Here is a 21,270-nt window from a genome sequence, read left to right as displayed (position 1 = left end):
GTCCATGAACATTTTATTTTTCAAATTTAAAACCTCTCATCTTCGGCATGTTTATTAAATACACAGAGCTGCAACGAGCGGATATTTTTGGCACAGTAAGGGATGCTACGAACATTTATAATACTGGGCCGGTATACAAAATAAAAGTACGGGTGAACGCCGTTTTGCACTAGTTCGATTTACGCCAATTTACAATTACACTGGTTGGTGCCGGCGTGGGATTCCCCGGTTCGGCCGACACCAGACGACAGTAGGCGCCGCGATTCTAATAGCAGACAAACTTTTACAAGTTGTTTTATTCTATTATCGTGTTCGCGAGCAGCTTATTGTGTGTGAAATTGTTTCCGAGTTAGTTTTCTTTTTGTTTTTAAGAATAATATAAAGGTGTTATTTTATTTTTTATTTTATTATTATTAAAATTGAAAGGATATTAAAACGTTTGTAGTTTATGCTATGATTATGCAAGAAAGGAAGCAACAATCAAAACGAATGAAATTGGATGCTTTTTTCAAAAAGGTGTGAGAATTTAATTTAGTACCGACGAACTTGTGAGTTAGTGTTTATTACAAAAAAAATCATTATTTATGTAAACGAATTTAAACTGCATTTATTAAATACATTTTTAATTTATTTTGAATATATATAGGATACTAGCAGACCCGACAGACGTTGTCCTGCCCGAACGTTGGCTTGACTGCTATTAGCTTGGAAAAATACTTTTTATTGATTCGTAGGTACCTAGGTACTTGTTTAAAGTTGAATTCCAAAACATAAAATAAATACTTTTTCAAATATGGCATTCTTTTTGCAAACGTCAAACTCCGGTCGTCTCACCAACAAAGGAGTTTACTTATGTAGGAATACGATTTTTTAAAAATGTATTGAATTTAATATTATTTTAGTGTTACCAAAAATCTAATAAAAAGAAATAAATGGGTAGAAATTATAAGGAATTTAAGGAAATAATCTGATTGAGATCCACAAAAAAATGCTGTTTGTAAACATTACAAAAAAACTTTTTTTTATACACAAAAAAACATTTTTTTTTAATTTTTTGCAAATGCATTCTCCTCGAATGCAACCCTGGTAGATTGATGGATAAAACATTTATGCTCCTAACTTCTTTTTTATAAATTCAATTGAAGATTTTAATATCTACGAACACGCACAGCGCAAAGATCTATATTTCTCTGAAAAACGCACGTAAATCGGTTCAGCCGTTTAGGAGTACGGTGACATCACACGTACAGCGGAAATACATATATATAAAGATGTATAAAATAAACATGTTAGATTGTTCTTAGAATTTTGACACGGAACCTAACCTTAAATCTTCCATTATATTTGTGTTCATTTTACGTCGGTGTCTCTCGGAACAAAACCCCGGCGTAAAACGACGTTTACCTGTATTAATTTGTTAAAAATGGTATGAAGCTGACTTACGATGTTCATAAAACCGTCCATTAATAAAATAAATATTATGATCTATAATGTTTTAGCTTGGGTGCTAATTTAAATAAACATTCATATTTTGTTAAGGGAGCTTGTAAAGCTTCAAAGTCGGTCAGTAAAAAAGATTTTTAAAAAATTAAAAAATGAGTGGTCCAAAACAAAGTTGTCTTATTCCAATTTTAAATTAAACAATTATTAATTAGCAACGAATAAATTTTATGATTACTGGTATCCTGAGATGTGTCTCAATTCTATTCTAGATCCAGCGTAAGAACGACCTGCTACAGTACGAAATTAGGTTCGTCCTGCGCATACCTCTTCCCTCCCTACGTTTTCTTCACCCGCAGTGCCCATGGCTACGGCGTCTATACTTGTACATTAGAGTGGGCTGATGATGTATAAGGTTTTTTATTTTTTTAGAAATCAAAGTGAAAGGGGTCTAAAAAGTTGCATTTTGGATCACATTTAACGTAAAAAATATTTAAAAAAATATTCCATACTACTTTTGGCCCCCAACCGAGGCTTGAAGTTTATCACTGTCTGAACATTTTATTAATTATCTATATTGATAAAATTATTTTGTGTTAGTAAAGAAATAACTTAATCACATTACAAATTTGAACGCGCTTTAAAACTACCGAAATGGAAAAAGTTTACACTCCGCGGAACTAATTCCGTCAAGCGCCTGGCTAATATTGACGAAAACAATGGCCCATTAAAACAATGCCACCCATTTATTACAAAACAAAGTGCAACTCACGTCCTTAGATGCTTATTTAATAAGATTTAATGTACATTATAACATTTAATTAGACTGATTTTCTTACTTAAATACGAAATGACAGTCGGTTTAGCGCACAAAAGCCTTAATAAGTTCATAAATATTTAAACTAGTGTAATTTTGAATGAATAAATAAATAAGTAAGGGGGGATGCGCGGACGCAGGTTGTTCTTACGCTGGATCTAGAATAGATCCTATTATTTGTGAATTTCATCGATGATTAATTTTTACCGAAACTCAACGGCGCAACATCCCAACTAGGGCATCCATTCGAGACTTGGCCTCTTGAAATTACAAAAGCATCGAGGTACGTTTGAATATCAAGACTCTCAAGATGCTAGTACCGAAATTGTGAGACCAGGGCCGCGATTATGATGGGAAGCTGAGGACGTCATACCTTCACCGTGACGGTATCTTTGGAGATGAATTCTCTTAAGCGATTACGAAGATACACTACCGATCCCCCCACCATCACGTTTTGATGTAAGCACATCGGTTTGTACCGACGGGCCTAGAACCCCTCGATAATTTATCTACGCATTAAAAGAGAACATATTTGTTCCACCGAGAAATTTTTCCTTTAATTACGAATTATTTAAATTTTTTACCGTTTTGAGGTTGGCATTTTTTTCTTAAAGCCTATTAAAAATATGAGAGAGAAATAAGTAAATTTTGAAGTCGAATTAAATTGTGACATAATTGTCAGTTTTGAAAACGAACGCCTAGATGCAAAGATAATGTGTCTATATTGTGCCCTATTAACATGAAAGAGCATCTAGGCGTAAAAATATTGCCAGTTTAATGACGAATTATTTCCATTTTTTACCGTTCTGGCATTTTTTTCTTAAAGGCCTATTAAAAATATGAAAGCGAAATAAGTAAATTTTGAAGTCGAATTGAGTTCCGAAATAATTGTCAGTTTTGAAAACGAACGCCTAGATGCATAGATAATGTGGCTAGATTCTGCCCTATTAACATAAAACAGAATCTAGGCGTAAAAATGTTGACACTCTGAAAAACTAATTTAATTATTATATTTTTTATTTTTTCCATCTGTTTTACTGTCTTTCTGAGAGAACGTATCGAGAGTCGGTCTTGTAATCACTCAGTACTACCTCAGTAGATAAATACAGACGATCGTTAAGCATAGTGTTTTGGCAATGGTCAAAAGTCATATTAAAATCATGTTCAAGCGAGCATTTTTTGCTTGAACTGCGATTTATTGGAGTTTATAATCACTTTGAAGCGGGCACTTTCTATAACAGAAGCCTTTTTAAATATAAATGAGAGTTTCTTTTAATGTTCATGAAGTAAGGAACGCGGACTAATTTTTGCGGTCATTCATTGGTTTGTTTCGATCATATGATGTCGTTATGGCTAATCGGTAGAACATACCGAGGTACGAGATACAGATAGTACATAAGTTAAGTATACCGTCTCGATATATACATATTCAAATTATTTATTCACAAAGTAACATAACAAATAACAAAGGATTAAAGACGTTAAATTGGAAGTTTATATCAAACCAAGAACCCTTGAGCAATGGTTGGACATTATTAAGGTATAATACTCTCTAATAGCAAGAGTATTTGCCTCTTAAACATAGTTTCACTTATGTGAAAGCTGTCGATCTCCAAAGTGATAATGTTCAGCTGCTTGACTGCTCTTCCAATCGGCATGAGCAGAGGCAGGTTGGTTCCGGAAACCGGGAGGTAAAACAGTCTGTGCTGACGCTGTCGGAGATAGTCATCAGGAACATAAAAATTGATACTCTCTAAAATGGCCGAATTATCGATGAAACCCCTTAACAGTCTGAAAAAATGGGTCAGTGTAGACCCATCCCTTCTAAGTTGCAAACTATTGGTCCCAAGCATACCCAAGATAGCGTTCATAATTGACGCCCAGGAAGTAAAAGAAGCATCGGAAGTCCTAAACTGAGGTGAGAGGATGACGTAAAAAAGATGCAGCGCAGCTTCTACAAGTTGCGAATTGAAAAATTGCTGCTGAGGCGGAGTTGGAGGCAAAAGTAAAAGGCCATCGAAGAAAAAAATGTTTCATATTCATTTTAATAAAGAGCTTCATGAAATGTACTTGATGTGATTTGCTTACTAAGTGCACTAATTTTTTACGAATAATCGTTAGTATTAAAGTCTCAATATTTCGTCTTAATCTTGAGACTTAAATTTACGACTGGATGCCCTAATCGCAACACTTCTGAATTCATTCCGTGCGCCATGAACGCAGACCCCCATGATAGGTATGAGAATTCTCACATTTAAGTCATTTTGGTAGAACATTGTATATTTTATGAGACTAAGTATTTAGCATTTACAGATTTGACAAGAAAACAGACGTATTCTGTAATCAATCGTCGTCAAATTATTATATCATTTTTTTATATTTTTAATCTTGAAATAGGCCATGCATAAACATATTTCTATGCGGGCTCTAATAAAAACAATGTACATACATTTAATTTATAAGTTATTTAACACATATTTCTTAACCTTCTATTTGAATTTTGTTTTTTATTTCTTCATAAATGTTTTCAAACCATCACGCTGTTTCACAGAGAGGATAGAACGCCATATCACTCTATCTTGGCATACATCTTCTCATGCACGCACGCCGATTATTCCTGCTTTTGACACGTCCATCTTCCAGTATTTGATGGACTCGATCGTGCCATGTCTTTCTCGGTCTTCCTCGTTTTCTGCATCCACCAACATTCGCATCGTAGATCCTTTTAGCCGTTATTTCGCTGTCCATTCGCTCTAAATGTCCAAACGGACGCAGCATACCTTTCTCGATTCTGTCGACAATGCATGTCTCAGCCTTACGCACTTCACAGATCGCGACATTTGTGCACCTATCATACAGCATTCACCCAAGGGATCGCATTTCGACAGCATTTAACCTACTTTCACCATCATTTTTCCAATTCCACACTTCGCTCCTATACATTTGAGTTGGCACTAAAACTCCGTTGTGGACTGCTGGTTTAGCCTCCTGCGATAAACATTTGTTTGCCAAAGTAGATTTCAGTGCACCGTTCACCCTGTTCCCCACTCGCCCTCCTTTCAATATCTTTCTCGATCTTTTCATTCCTATAGTAAACATACTTCCTAGGTACACAAATTCTTCTACCTGATTTAGAATACCTCCGTCCACACTGATCTCACATTTAGTTATATTTTCATCCCTTTCAAAAACCATCACTTTTGCCTTATATGAAATATAATTTGTGACATCGCCTTTTTTTAAATAGGAGTCTGATTTTTGCATTTTCTCTGGTATTGTGATCATGTTCATGTTGGCTTAATTTTATTTTTTTCCAAAATCTGTGTTTTTTTTTGGATTAATAATTTTATACACAAACATCATCGTTAGTACTTTTAATTCATTTGACATAAAATTTACACTTGTGTATCGGTTTTTTTCAAAATGATTCTAAAAGCTTTGTTTTGTAATATGGTTAGTTTGTTTAAATTTCCTTGATTTGATAAATATAATATGCTGCCACAGAAGTTAATGTGTGGTTCAATAATTGTGTTATAAATAATTTTACATGAATCCTTGTAAAATTATAGAAGTGAATTGAACAGGAATGTTGCGTCTCATACAATGAAATAAAACGGACCAAAATAGACACCAAGTCGTTGGAACAATAGGCATAATCCCCCAGTCTACACACGTGCGTTTCCAGAAATTATCAAGCAGCCAGTGGGCCACATGGTGACGGTATCTACCTACTGTCTACAAAAGATTCTCTTCGGACATCTATATCCCTTTGTTAACCATGGAGTTGATACAGTGCTTTATTTATTTAGTTTTTTATTGCTTACTTCTTGGCATGAACACTTGACAAACTTACTACTATGCTCTTTTTTTTGTAAATTTATTGATATCATTTTAACTTTGCTGGAATTCCACTTGTTCATGCGCTTTGTAGCTGCACGATGATTGGTTATCTAGCTTTCATATATCAACTTTAAAATGCTTAAATTTTGTAAATGGGGTCTAGAATTCCAATCGTCTATGCGCTTAGTAGCTGCAAGACGTGTTGTAATCTTACTTACTTTTTATTATAAATATTATCTTTTTTTTTTAAGTATCATTAATACACTAAATTTATTTGTCAATTTTTAAAATGTGTATCTGGGGGCTAAATTTCTAACTGTCTGTGCGCTCTGTAACTGCAAGACGTCCTGTAATCTAGCTCCTATCTAATATAATTTTTGATTGATCTTAATTGAAAACGAGGAACTAGAATCCCAACCGTCCATGCGCTCTGTAGCTGCAAGACGTACTGGGATATTTATTAACTGTACAGCGCCCTGAGGTGATTTTCACAAAAATGGCGCTATATAAATTATCCAACTATATATATATAATCCTTATCAACAAATCTTCAAATACGTCCCAAAATTGAAAAAAATTGTTGCAATCTTTTCATAACCAAATTAGTATTTTGATGAAATGCAAGTTTGGAATCCATTATTACACCTAAATATTTAATTTTACTAACTTCATTTAGTTTTTCATTTTCTACTACAATTGACGGCGTAACTTATATTATTTTGATTCCTATATCCATTCATTTGTTTAGTTGTTTATTTTATTTATTTATTCATTATTAGATCATGATTCAATTAGTCTATTATTGTTTTATAATTTTCTCCCGATATATATATTAAGGCATCACCTGTAAAGAGTCTTATTTAAGAATATGTTAATGTCTCTACAATATCATTAGTGTATTTGATAAATAGAACTGGTCCGAGAACAGATCCTTTTGGTACTCCCGATGCTATTTTTAGCGGCTCACAAACTTCGTCATTCACTTTTGTTATTTGGAATCTGTCAATCAGATACTCTTTGAACCATTGTATTGCTGTCCCGTTTATTCCCATTCTCTTTAGTTTATTGAAAATTATTTCTCTGTCAATTGTTTCAAAGGCTCTTTTGAGGTCCAAGAAAACTGCAATTATGAACATGTTTTTATCAGTTCCCTCTTTCCACTCTTCTAAAACAAGGTTAATATCTATTTCTTAGGATTGATTTGTTCTGAATTCAGATTTTTCTTTTTAAAAACAAACAATAGTTAACTTTATATTTATACAAAAGTCAATAATTTGCCTCACATTCATACATCTCAAACATTATTCTGACAGTCTACTTAAGTATTTTTGAACCGTTGGCACTACTTAATTATTTTTTTAATTGCGTAGAAAGTCGGAATATGACAAATTCAGTCCTGTTTTACAAATTCAAGTACAGGTAAACGTCGCGTTGCGCCGGTTCGATTTACGCCGATTTACAATTACGCCGGTTGGTGCTGGCGTGAGATTCCCCGGTTCGGCCGACACCAGGCGACAGTAGGCGCCGCGATTCTAATAGCACACACACACACTTTTACACGTTGCTTTATTCTATTACCGTGTACGCGAGCAGCCTATTGTGCATGTGAAATTGTTTCCGAGTTAGTTTTCGTTTTGTTTTTAAGTCAAATAAAAAGGTATGATATTTAAAACAAAATTATTAGTATTTTATTTATTTATTTTATTTGAGAATTTTACAGCTATTACATAAACAAAATAATTAGAAAAATCTTAACAATACTAAAGCCAATTTAAAAAATCCACTGTAAATATAATGAAACATAATATATAAGAAAATAAGTATAGTAATTGTATTTGTGTGACGTTTGTATTCAAAATAAAATAAAAATGTAGTTTATGCTATAATTCTGCAAGAAAGAAGCAACAATCAAAGCAAATGAAATTATATGCTTTTTTCAAAAAAGTGAGAATTTAATTTAGTACCGACGAACTTTATATCAAGAGATTATTATTTTAAATAAATAATTAATAACTAAATAAACAATATTTCTTTTAGTCCTCTCCTGGCTTACTTCGAAAATAATGATATCAAATTACCACCCGTGTAAGAAAAAAAACCACTTGATTTATTGGGTCCACGTGTAGTATTTAGTGAACACGATAGAAATAAAATAAAAAGGATTCAATTCATTAGTTACGTAAACCTTGACAAAGAAGCTTGTTTGCTTTAAACCGGTTTGTTACGTAAACCTTGACAAAGAAGCTTGTTTGCTTCGAAACCGGTCGGTGAAAAATAAAAATTAGTGGTTAAAAACAAAGTTGTTTTATTTATTTTATTTTATTTTTATTTATTTAATGAATAACCACAAAGTTAGTGCTTCAAATATAAACTTTATATTTAGATTATTATTTATTTATATAGGATATGTATTAAATAAAGATGTTAGATTGTTCTTAGAATTTTGACACGGAACCTAACCGTATATTGTTATTTGTGTTTATTTTACGCCGTTTTTTTTACGCCGCGCCGGTCTCTCGGAACGGAACCCCGGCATAAAACGACGTTTACCTGTATTCGGAATATGATACATTTAGTATTCGAAAAATTCATATATTTAAAAACAATTTTAGAAATTGCGTCGTATAATGTCGAGTCTAGCTCAACATAGGAATAGTAAGGGTTGAACCTAAAGAAGCCATGTTATTTCTCAGCTTCCATATATTTATGAAGGTAATATTCATACCACAGTAATTCGAAAAAAAACACATGTAAAAAGTGTAATACGCAAAAGAAAACATAACCTATCTGTGTTTAGAGATTTTTCAAATTAAAACGGTATCCGATCCGCGTTGAATTACACATTTCTCGAGTGCCCTATTAAAAAATATATATGTATATTTGTACATAGTATTCAACTTACAACTTTTTAAGGTGCTCTTGAAGAGACTAGTGTTAGTTCAGAACAGAGATGGCGAACCTTTTCGAGGCTTTTAAAAATTTTGTAACAAACGTTTTAGAGCGTCACGGTTTATTCCTGCTTAGTTTGTAAAAGACTATGCTAAAAATTCCCTCTACAAACAATGCAATTTAAAAAATATGTTTATGTATCATTTTATCAGCGCTATGAGTTTTGAAGTTTTGTAGCTTTGAAATTACTTCTCGTGCGACGTCACAAGTTCTCTTCGGTGGGTTCTGCTGATTGGCGAATTGGCCTCCCGTAAACCGGAAATTTATCAAAAAACTCTATCATTTGTTGATTCGGAAGAACTAGCGACGTCGTTAAAAGTTTTTCAAGAATCTTTGCACGACAATTTTATGCTTTAATTTTTACCGCGCACAAGAAAAACTTTTTTTGCATCCAATTTTCCGTAGCACTGAACTTCCTCAGTGTTATTAAATCATATAATCATCGAGAACATTCCCTCAAAGTTATAAATTACTATTATAGAAAAATGGGACTATGGGCACGCACTCACGCTGCATTTTTACCGTTAACAACACCTCGTAAGGCACACCGGAACTGCTCGACGTCGACACGATCGAAACTCAACAGAATCTCCGTGTCCCGTGTCGGCTTCGGTTCAGTTAGCTTTTTGCTATCTCTCTCTAAGACTTTCGAATACCCACATAATATAAATTCGTGTCAAGGATAATTCATTCAGTGTTGTATTTAATTTTATTATTATTTGTATAATTTTGTATTCATCATATTATCTATTCAATCTCGGAACAATAAAAGTGTATCTTTCATTCGATTTCACACAACCTTACAACAAAATCACGGTAAGTCAAACTTACCATTTCATCCCAACAAAAGAGTTCACTACAGGACTCAGGTTCCAACATCGGGACTCTGTACAAAGAGTTTCGAATCTCATTATGTTGATGTGAAACATCAATCCTGAAACGTCGGAAAAGTGTATGAACGACACACGGCACAATATGTCAGAAAAATTAATTGTGCATCTGAACGGCCGTGAAAATCTAAGAAACGTAATCGGACCTTTGACTCATGTGTCTGCCAAACTATTACCGGTTCAAGTCGAAGTTTAAAACCTCGGTAGGTTCCCCATCTCTGTGCATCGCACTTGTGTAAGTTAATCAAGCGTAGTTTTCAATTCCCCGGTTAGTGAATATACAAGTCAGCCTGACCTGTGTGACGCCCTCTGCGAGCGTAATCTCCCATATCTCGTGCAGTCTACGCGTGAAGGGGTCCACGGGCAGTGTGGGGGCGAGCGCCTCCCTCAGGAAGGCTTCGTCGTGGGCCACTCGGTGCGTCAGCTCGTTCAGCAGAGGCTGGATGGCCACCGCTTGCTCGAACTCTGACCGCGGGAAGGAGGAAGGCGTCAGCGCGAAAGGAGCGAACTAGAATCGAAGAAATTACGATTATAATGTTTCACCAGCGAGCAGATTTCATCGAGACCAGACAAATTAGACGCTAGAAATTCGCCTTTGAATTCTTGAAAGATTATGTCAAGGAGATATTCCTAGATGTTAGACAGCGGAGAGACTATCACTCCCTCTTACTTCCGTTAAATGTTTTTCATAGTCCTAACACTCCTATATACCTGCGTGAAACCTGCGCAAACTTCCGTCATCATCACCAAAGTACTTTCGAAACGACCCAAATTTTTACCGGACACGGAGCTATGAGAAGTTACCTATATAGGTTTAAATTAAGGAATGATGACTATTGTCCATGCTATGATATTTCTTCACAGAGTATAGAACATCTGTTATTTCAGTGCCCATTTTTCAGTTTGCAACGCCATAATCTTGAAGCAGAATGCAGGAAAGATGGAATATCCTTAACAGATATCCACACTGTAGTAAAAAGCAGTTATCACGCGCCATTGTTCTTGAACTTTGCAACAATGGTGATTGGACTCATAAAGGTAATAAACCAAAATCAGTGATCGAACATCCCATTTCCAAGACAAACAAAAACTTTTTTTTTTCCGAGTACCTTAGCCTTGTACATGACACGCAAGGCTACTAAATACAGGGGTCCAAATATATTTAAAAAAAAAAAAAAAACCTGCGTGAAAAATTTCAACGCTTACCAGTTCATGGTTTACCTCTTTGCTCTAACTCTCAAGGCACTCTCTTAATACCCATCCACAATTCCTCTTTCTTCTCTCACTGGGGAACTGGTAACAAGACAGACATAACAAGAATACAAAGACAACAAAATAAAATTCTTAAACTAACATACAACCTACCCTACCTGACCTCTACGACTGAACTGTACAAAAAACACACCAGTTTGACATAAACTACTTGACTAAAATTGAGACCTTAAAAATTGTGCACAAAATAACACTGGGAAACATACAAGACGACGACATAATATTAGTCAAAAATGCTGACATACACACATATAACACCAGACAACAACAACACTATCATATTGAAAAAGCAAAGACAAACATAGGACAGTCAAAAATACTACATAATGGACTTAAACACTACAACGACCTACCTTACTACTTGAAAACTTTTAATGGAGACAAATTTAAAATCAATCTGAAAAAGCACATGATGACTGAACTAACTAGACTAGACGAGACATAAAATGACTAGACAATATAAAATTTCTAATGTAACCCTAACGGGTTTTTTAAAATTGTAAATAAATAAAATTTAAAAAAAATGAGAAGGAGGCCTCATTGTTTTTTTACCAGGGTTTTTACCAGGGGTTCGAACTGTCAGTAGGGTCGCAGTGAGTCACATCTTGCTGAAGGATGTGATTCTATAAAATGCTGCAAACGACCAGTTGCATTCCACCGGCAACACAACTGACTAGTCCAACTCGTTAGGGTCCACGCCGCGAACCCCGGGCAATGGGATCACACTTATAACGGTGCGGTCACAGCAGATAACGAGAGGATGAAAGGCGAGTTTTTGGCGCCTCAAAACCAAAACCAACCAGCTAAGGGAAGATAACCCCTACAGAAAATCCACCAGAAAAGGCAACGGGAAACCACTCTGGTCATTTTTTCCCAGGAGTCGCTACGGCGAGTACATCAATAAGCAGTCGTCCTGGCTGCGAAGTGTAAAATTAGCGCAGGACAGATACATATGCTTTCGCTATAGTGGTCGCCAACGTCGGGGGGACCCGGCAAAGCATTAGAAGAATAAGGTGAGAAATGACGTCACGCTAACCTCCAGGGCGTCCTTGCTGAAGGCCGTTTTGCTGCGCATGCCGACTCCGTGCATGAGCGCCCAGTCGCGCGCCTGCTCCGACACCCGCTCCAGCACGTCGTCGGCGATGGGGAGGTCCACGCACGGGCGGAGGTGCGGGACGTCCGAGTTGTCGTAGCTCATCCTGGCGACAAAACAAACATACATCTTTATTTATCGCATTTACACAGGTTGTGGTCCCGCGGTAGTATTATGGACTCACGGGCCAAAGGTATATGACCACATTTCTGATTATCGTAGGCAACTGCAATGACTCAAAATTAGACAGCGGGGAGACTATCACTCCCTCTCACCACTGTTCAATGTACTTCATAGTCCTGACGCTCCTATATGGACAATTAGTAAGTACTCACAGTATAAAATTGGTATTAAGAAATAGATAGTGGAGGTGGGTTGCGCACGGATCAATGAGTGGATCAAGCCAAATAGGTAAAATGTGTTTTCTGTTTATGAAATTTGTTCTATTGGTCTATCTATATAAATTGGTTATGTTTTTTATGATTATTTTAGTTTTTTTAATTAAAAACTTTTTTTTATTGTTATTATTATGTTAACTTTGTTAAATATGTCAAATAGGTCTACATTTGTGTACAGTTGATGAATTATTATTATTATTATTTTATTTTATTTTTACATCTCAGTATGTTTTTCATTCTTTATTTTAATTCTTAACTTTTAATTACTTTTACAAATTTTCTTCATTTTTTACTTTAATTTTAATTTTTAAACAACTTCTATTTATGTTTTTTTTCCTTCTCTTTTTCGTACTTTAATTAATAACCTTACATATAATTACTTTATAATATGGAAACTTCGCTGGTCCATTAGATTTAAGTCTAACTGTGTAAAATATAAAACTTTGTAACGGTACTGTATGTTTCCTAAATAAAAGAAAATAAAATAAAATAAAAAATTAAATTTGGTCTTGAATTAGTTATGTTATTTATGATTATTTTAGTCTATATTGCTTATTATGTTAATTTTGTTTAATAACTTATTTAAGGCATGTTTTACTTATTGTAAAATGTTTCCCTCGGTACGGGACACCCCAGTGAGGGAACATTATTCTGTATAAAAAAAAGAATATAAACATTGTAAAAGTACAAATAAATATAGGTACCTCCGTCATCGCTTATCAGTTCATGTTTACGCTTATATCTTCGTTCTAATTCTTAAAGAACCTTCTTAATACTTAATACCCATCCAAAATTCCTCTTTCTTCTCTAACTCATATAGTGTCCATGCGGCTTCACTGTGGAATCGTTTCCCATCCACTATTAAAGGTGTTATTACTAGAAGTGGTAAAAAAAAGTTGACAGCTGTTTTAAAACAGTTACCCTTCCGAAACACCTAAAACTGTTTAACAAAAATAAACTAAATCGTTAAAAAAAAAAACAAAAACTAAATCACTAAGCGCAGAAGTAAATAAAAAGATACAGATCGGTTCGCGTGAAAAATTCAATACCCCTCCGGCCGCTTCGCCCTAACTGAAAATATTTAACCATAATACCTACCTACTCGTATTGTAATCTCCCAAGGAAGAAGTACATACACACAGTGGGGTGCGTTCCATAAAGGCACATAAGCAGTGCCTACCCTACTAGAATTTCATTAAAATAATAGCAAAAAATAATATCAAAAATATTTTTAAAATTTGAAAAACGCGCCAGAGATAATTCGGTTAAGTGATATATTGTACCGATCAGCGCGCCGCTATCGGCCTGGGTCGGGAGAAGCACGAACTACAAATGCCCTTTTCTTCCATATGAACATAACGCGATGCGGGAAAGAAATGTGTATGTGTGGGTTTTATTTCAGTTGTAATTACGCGTATATGTGTAAGCTAGTAGGCAGTGCTTTTCGAACGTTGGTAGGTACATTGTTTCAGAAAGAACAAACGAATACGTACATCTAGCGTTTTTTTCGAATTTTATGTAATAAAAGACAGTGATGTCGAATAAATAATCTCAAATTGGTTTCTGTTTTAATTATACAATCGAGAGTATTTTTGTTTCGCGTTTATTTAAAAAAATAAAATAATAAAGGTAATTTTTTGGAATTTATTGATTTGCTAGCAAAATATGTCGGTATCTTGGAAAATCACTTGCAATTATCTAGTTGTGCATTTATGGGAATACCATATAGAGCCCAAAATTATTTAATTTCCAGTGTAGCAACCGTAATAAATGAAAATATAAAAATATTTAAAAGAAGGATTTCGTAGCAATATATTATATGAATCATATAAATGAAGCCTTTATTTGGATATTTGATGTAGCTTAGGTAATTTCAATATTAACTACCTAAGGCATAGTGATTCAAACTAATGTGACTAGTGGAGGAAACTGTTTGGTAAGGTTGATTGGGTACTTATAATATATAAAACGTACTTTTTTCTACTGCCTACCCTAGTTAAAAATTCTGCGCACGCGACTGCATACACATATACGCATGAAATCTCCCCGGCCCGTCTGCACCCACCCGACACCCGCGCAGTCCCGTGACCTTGTCCATCTATCTTAAAGCTCTAAATTTTAAACAGAAGTCGATAGTCATTACCGTTATAAAATAGCACAAAACCTGAAGGTATTTCCACAACGGAGAAGCAAATGAAACTGAAACAGTGTCATAACTCTACAATCTGGGCTCCTCATTATTCTAGGCACCAATATTGTATTGAAAAGGTCCAAAATAAGTTTTTACGATTTATTAATTTTAAATTGGGTGTTGGTATTGAATTTTTAAATTATAATTTGTTACTGTTTGTTTTGAAATTATTAAGACTAAGCGATAGGAGAGTTATAACTGATTTATTAAATTTATATAAAATAATCCATTCTATATTTGACACCCCTGCAATTTTGTCACTAATTAATTTTAATGTACCGAAAAGGACAACTCGGCGAACCTACCAATACTGTGGCAACAATACTTCGACATCATATGGTAAAAATGCAGTCATCAATAGACTTCGAGTACCAGGACGTTGGAGACTCATTTCACATGAAATTTAGTACATATAGAACGGCTCTTCTCCTGTATTTCATTGGTAATAGTTCCAGGTAACTATTTGTTACTATTGTTAAGAATTGTTTTAAACTTCTTTTTAGTGTTTTTTTTTCTTTTTTCGTTTCTTTTCTTGAATTAATTTATAAGTACAAAATATTTCTCTTCATCATTTTTTTTCATCATTATATATTTTTATACATAAATATATTCTATTTACCTAAGTATTAGTTTTAAATAATAATACGTATATACATATATATATATATTTTTAACGTCATTCAAAATTGTTTTCTTAGTTTTTTTTTAACTGGTTCAAAGTATTTCTAATACCAAATTATATTTTTTTTATCGATAATTCTATAACTGGAAATATTGTATTATTTTATATAGTTTATCTTTATTAGACTTTCTTAATTTGTTGATTAATAATATTGTTTTAAATGCTCTGTATTACTTATGCTTACATGTATGTATATTTAATTGTATTTATAACTAATATGTAAAAGGCACTAAGTGCCGTTTATTTCAATAAAATAAAATAACCAGTTTTAACCTTTGAGACTACACCGTTTTTAATAAGCTGTGAGCGTACACCGTTTAAAAACAACTGAGTTTCAAATATATAAATTTCTGTTTAAATATTACTGGGGTGTTAATTTTTACGTTTTTTACTCAATACAATATTATCGGAATTTACATACAGTAATGGGGCACTTAATCGACGCACTATTTCTTTAAAATGCCGACCCTGCCGTTTGTATAAAAGGAATTCTAAGTTTACAAAGTGACTCAATTTTAGTGTAAGCTCCCATAAGCAATGTCAGTAAAAAAGCACGCCCAATTTTCATGTGCTTTACATTGACCATTTCTTGTTTACCCAATATTGATAAGTTTACGTGGGTAATTTATTGTAAATGTTGAATTTTAAATTAAGTACATTTAATAACATAATATTCAATGCGATAAGGGAAATGGGAAGCCATTTTTTAAAAATTATACACATAAATTGATTTTTAAAATTTACACAAACAACAAAAAAAAATGTTTTAAATGCCTTCTGATACATAATTGTAATCTTTTTAAACAACTTGCTCTAATAAATGTATCTAAAATGTTTTTAAAAAAAAAAACTATTTTGATAAATATACCACATACATAAAACCTCAATTTCTTCAAAACTTTGAAAATGTTGATTATTGCATTCTTGTTTGGAATGGCAGTACAGAGGTTCTTTGTTTCAGGTCCCGACTAGCTAGAAATTTCCTGACAATGTTTTGAGTATGTACATATGTTTGCACACTGCCTGGATTTCCTCCCTAGGGAGTTATTTAGATCTAAATTTGTTGCAACAGAGAGGGAAAATATTTTAGAGTAGGATAAATATATTATAATAGAATCGGGCTGTGGTCCCGTGGCTAGTGTCTCGGACTCATGCCTCAAAGGTTCATGGTTCTAATCCCACTCTACCCCAGCTTTATTTGGGTAAATCATAAGAACGTACATTTTAGAGAAACTTTGTAGTACAATGGGCAATCATGATGGATTTTTTATTAGCTAATAAATTAATCTAAAAAATCACAAGCCGATCGGTACTATTCTTATTAAAATCTGTTAAGAAATAAGGGAGATATAAAGCATTAAATTCTAGTAATTTGAATGGTGCCAAAAACAAACAATTTGTGACGTCATCAAGTATGACGCCTTCGGATGTTTTGTGACGTCATCGGATTTTTTTCATCAATGTCTATGGATTTTATAGAGTATTGTAGATAGCTTCCTTTTTCTATGTGTCGTTTGTTTACATTTACGGCGTCCTGTCACTTATGAAACGCTACGAGTTGTGATTTATCATTATCATAATAAATTAACATTTAGAAGAGGTTGAAACCATAAAATAATAAAAGAAATTCGAGATGTAAGATGTAATCCGTTTTCACTTTCACCTGTCAGTGCCTGGAACTGGAGTGTGGGGTGGGTAAGGGGGGGGGGGCTTAGGATAATATGCATAGACAACTCTCCTTATATTATTATCTGTGGTCTGTGGCATTACCAACATTGAAATGAATTAATTTCTCGTGAACTTCTGGAACAAAATTTATTACCAACTTACGAAACGATCGTTTTCGAAATACCTTATTTTCGAAACGAACATAATGAATGAAAATATTCATTACAAGTGTTTTTTTTAAACACTAAGAGAATCTAAAGTAAAGTTTATATTTGAAGCACTAACTTTGTGGTTAGAATCTTCAAAAAATCTTATATTTGTAGAGTAGGTTAAATCCGATATTCCCCCCGAGTGATAATACCTTATTAAATACTCTAATTTTTACCGCGTGTAAGAATATAATATAGTATATAAGATTAATACACAGAACTAATCAATAATAATCAGAAAAACTAAAAAAAATATTTTTGAGAAAAAATTATAGAAGCCGGACATGATTACAAATGTTTTCGGAATGTTATTAACAATATTTTTTTTTTTAAATACATCTTCTATCAAAAACGTTTCTCACAATTCAGAACTGATGAAGTAGGAAAATATCCAAAAAAATGTGCTGACATTTTCAATGACTATTCTCTAATGTTGGTATAAATTTAGCAAACAAAATGAACAAATCTCAAAATCCCACTAGTAAAAATAACAGTAATCAAAGGGTCAATAATAAATTCTCCGATTTTTAATCAATTGGCGAAAAAGACGTGGAAAGCATAATCAAAAGTCTGAGAGTGTCAACTAGTCCAGGATATGATAGAATCAGCGTTAAGACCATTAAAAAAATTTGTAAAGAAATAATAACTCCTATTACTTATATAATAAACAAAAGTTTAGACAAAGAATTGTTTCCCACAATATATAAAACATCTATAGTTAAACCAATATACAAATCTGGAGGCTCAACAAACGTTACTAATTATCGACCAATATTCCTTACCTCTAATATAGCAAAAAATTTTGGAAAATCTGTTAAAAAACAACTTACAAATTTCCTTCAGAAAAACAAGTTACTTAATACACGTCAGTATGGTTTTAAAGAAAATACAAGCACACAAGATGCTTTAGCTGAATTATCTTCGATCATTTGTAAAAGTCTCGACGATGGTCAAAAGTGTTTAGGTATTTTTATTGACTTAAAAAAAGCTTTTGATAGTATATTTCATGACAAACTAATTATTGAATTGATTCAAATTGGTATTTGCGGAAATGTTTTATCTTGGTTTGAAAGTTACTTAAGAGAACGTCAACAGATAGTGAAACTTAATGACACTTTTAGTAATAAAATAATTTGTTCAGATTTTGGAATACCTCAAGGAACAGTAATTGGACCTATTTTATTTATTATATGTTAATAATATTTTTAATATACAAAATATGAATGGTGATATTATTTCATATGCTGATGATACCGTACTCATTATAAGGGGATCTTCATGGGACGAAGTAAATTTAAAATCAAATATAGATAATAATAAATTAAAAGAATGGTTAGATGACAATATTTTGTCTCTAAATACTGAAAAAACATATTACATCACTTTTACATTGAAAGAACAAGTTGTACCTCCTATAAATATTTGTATCCACACAACAAAATGCATTGAAGGATATCAGTTTCATAATGATAATTGCCTTCAAATCACTGAAAAAAAAGCATAAAATATTTAGGCATTATAATTGATAAAAATAAAAATGGAAGGAGCAAATAAATAATATTAAAAATAGAATGAGAAAACTTATATATGTATTTATTAGATTAAGGAATATATTAACCATCGAAAAATTCAAATCAATTTACTTTACATTCGCAGAATCCATATTACAGTACGGAATAATCGAATGAGGTGGTGCTTTTAAAACAAATATTTTACCGGTTGAAAAAATACAAAAATTGATTATAAAAGTTATTTTGAAAAACCCGTCTACTTTTCCCACATTTCAACTATTAAAAAAATTTTAGGTTTTAGATATAAAATTGCTTTATAAAAAGATTAGTTTGTTTCAAATACATAAAAATAAAATAAATAGTAGTATTTCTAGGTCGCAAAACGTAAGTACGCGACCTAGAACAGGTGGTAATATCTTAATTCCTAAATTAAAAACAACACTGCACAACATCATTATACTTACAGAGGAATATTTTTCTTAAATGAAATGAACAAAGATAGTAAAAAGAACAGTCAGAAATACAATATATTAAGAAAAAAAGTGGAAAGTTACATATACAATTCTTCTTTATGTAAGACTGATTAAAAACATCGCTTATAGCTTTTTGTAATTTATATATGTTATCCTAAAAACATTATTAATTAAAAAATAAAAAAACTATTATAAGACGTCACTCCCCATTATGTACACAAGATTGTTGATGTTTATTTCTTTTACGTAATGGGAAACGTTAATGTAAATATATGTATTTGATTAATGTAAAAAAATGTATTTAGTTGTAATATTGTATTTTTATTTTTTATTAATAAAAAAATAAAAAAAACTCTTTAGCGTTTTGTCCAGATGTTTATTGAAATTTATGTTTATGGAATAAATTTTATTTGGAGTGTTCTTTAATAATATGCAGGCTTTCACTTTCTATTTTGTTGTATCCCAACTCAACACAGAGCTTTTTTTGTAACAGTTATGTATCTTTATATTAATAAATAAATATAGCATTTTCCGTAGCACTGAACTTCCTCATTGGTCTTTAAAATGGTTGCTTACTCTAAATACTAACAAATGAACAATATTGGCAAGAAAAATCCGTTTGAAATCACTTTTTGCATTTCACCATGAAAGAGTTTATTGAACAAACATGACAAGTTACGGATAGTCATGCCTATACATAATTATTTATAGATGTACAAATAAAATCACGAAATTCACATAAAAAGTAATTAGGTACTAATGGAAGAGAGTGCAGTTGAAAGGGCGGAGATAAACTCGTGTGAGATGAAAAGTACAGAGTATTTTTTATATTTAATTTAGAAAAAATACAGTGATATTGCACTAGATGTTATAAAGAAACTTACATTTTAGCAATGATTTCGTCAGGAATACTACTAAAAATAAACTGATGCCTGACATTACTCATATACCTCAAGATAAGCAATGAGATAACTGTGGAACACACACATGCAAGAATTAAACTAATACATCGTGTATTATGGAATATTCAGTCACTCTGTGAATAAGATAACTCAAAACATTGTTGAATTAACTACCCGGTAAAAGAAGAAGTATAAAAATTGGAAAATTGTTTTCAGGCGTTGCCTAGTAGGTGAATTGGTTCAGCCGGATGAATCTCACCCACATGATTCAGCTCTTTTACTTCGCAAAAGTCAACAGATGGAGGAGTTGAGGAAATGTGGATGTTCAAACATAGGCAGAACGGTGAATGTTACATAGTGTGTGAAGTGGCCGCTTAAACCAGCCAATGACAGGTCATAAGCCCTGTACATTACTTTTTTATTTTTATTTATTTATTTTTGAAACCAATAAAGTCATAATAATAAACAATACATAAAGAATAACAACAAATTACAAGACCAATTATGAGTTTCATATAGGAACAAAAAAAAAAAAACAAAACATACTTTTCGCTAGGGGTGAAATGAAGTGGGATTGGAAAATAAGGAAGGAGGAGAAAAAGAAGAAATACTAAGTAAATATAAAACAATGAAAAAATAAATAAAAATGTGTGTAAATTGAACACATACAACATACATATATACACACACACACACACACATCCATATATACATACATATAGACACATGAATATGCATATATATAAATTCACATACATACACACATGAACATATACGCATACACTAATGCACATACATACGCGTACATATATATATATAATTAATAATAATAATATAAAAGACTCAAAATGTAAAACAAATTTTAAAATAAAAATAACTGCACATATAAATAGTGTACTGAGAGATTTTTTTGAAAAACATGTAAATCAAAACAT

The 21,270-nt window shown here is 32.7% G+C and overlaps 1 protein-coding gene across 5 annotated transcripts in view; it reads right to left on the bottom strand.

The window, feature by feature from the left end:
* LOC148282222 (glutathione synthetase-like) overlaps window positions 1-21,270 on the bottom strand; it is an 81,683-nt gene that overhangs the window by 56,433 nt on the left and 3,980 nt on the right. For 3 of the 5 annotated variants that reach the window (XM_088225426.1, XM_088225430.1, XM_088225428.1), the window contains exons 1-3: window positions 20,318-20,362; window positions 12,245-12,407; window positions 10,232-10,444 (exon numbers count right to left, since the gene is read on the bottom strand). In XM_088225426.1, coding sequence (XP_088081552.1) covers window positions 10,232-10,444; window positions 12,245-12,407; window positions 20,318-20,319 — 378 coding nt within the window. In that variant the 5' untranslated portion in view covers window positions 20,320-20,362. Of the gene's footprint in view, window positions 1-10,231; window positions 10,445-12,244; window positions 12,408-20,317; window positions 20,363-21,270 lie in introns of those variants that run through there. The other 2 variants (XM_088225427.1, XM_088225429.1) reach the window with 1 other exon arrangement.

Source organism: Micrasema longulum, unplaced genomic scaffold (genome assembly GCF_059751315.1).
Source record: "Micrasema longulum isolate JH-2025_06_02 unplaced genomic scaffold, ASM5975131v1 h1tg000359l, whole genome shotgun sequence".
Classification (NCBI taxonomy): domain Eukaryota; kingdom Metazoa; phylum Arthropoda; class Insecta; order Trichoptera; family Brachycentridae; genus Micrasema; species Micrasema longulum.
The sequence above is the reverse complement of the archived record's forward strand: the minus strand, read 5'-3'. Positions and strand labels throughout refer to the sequence as shown.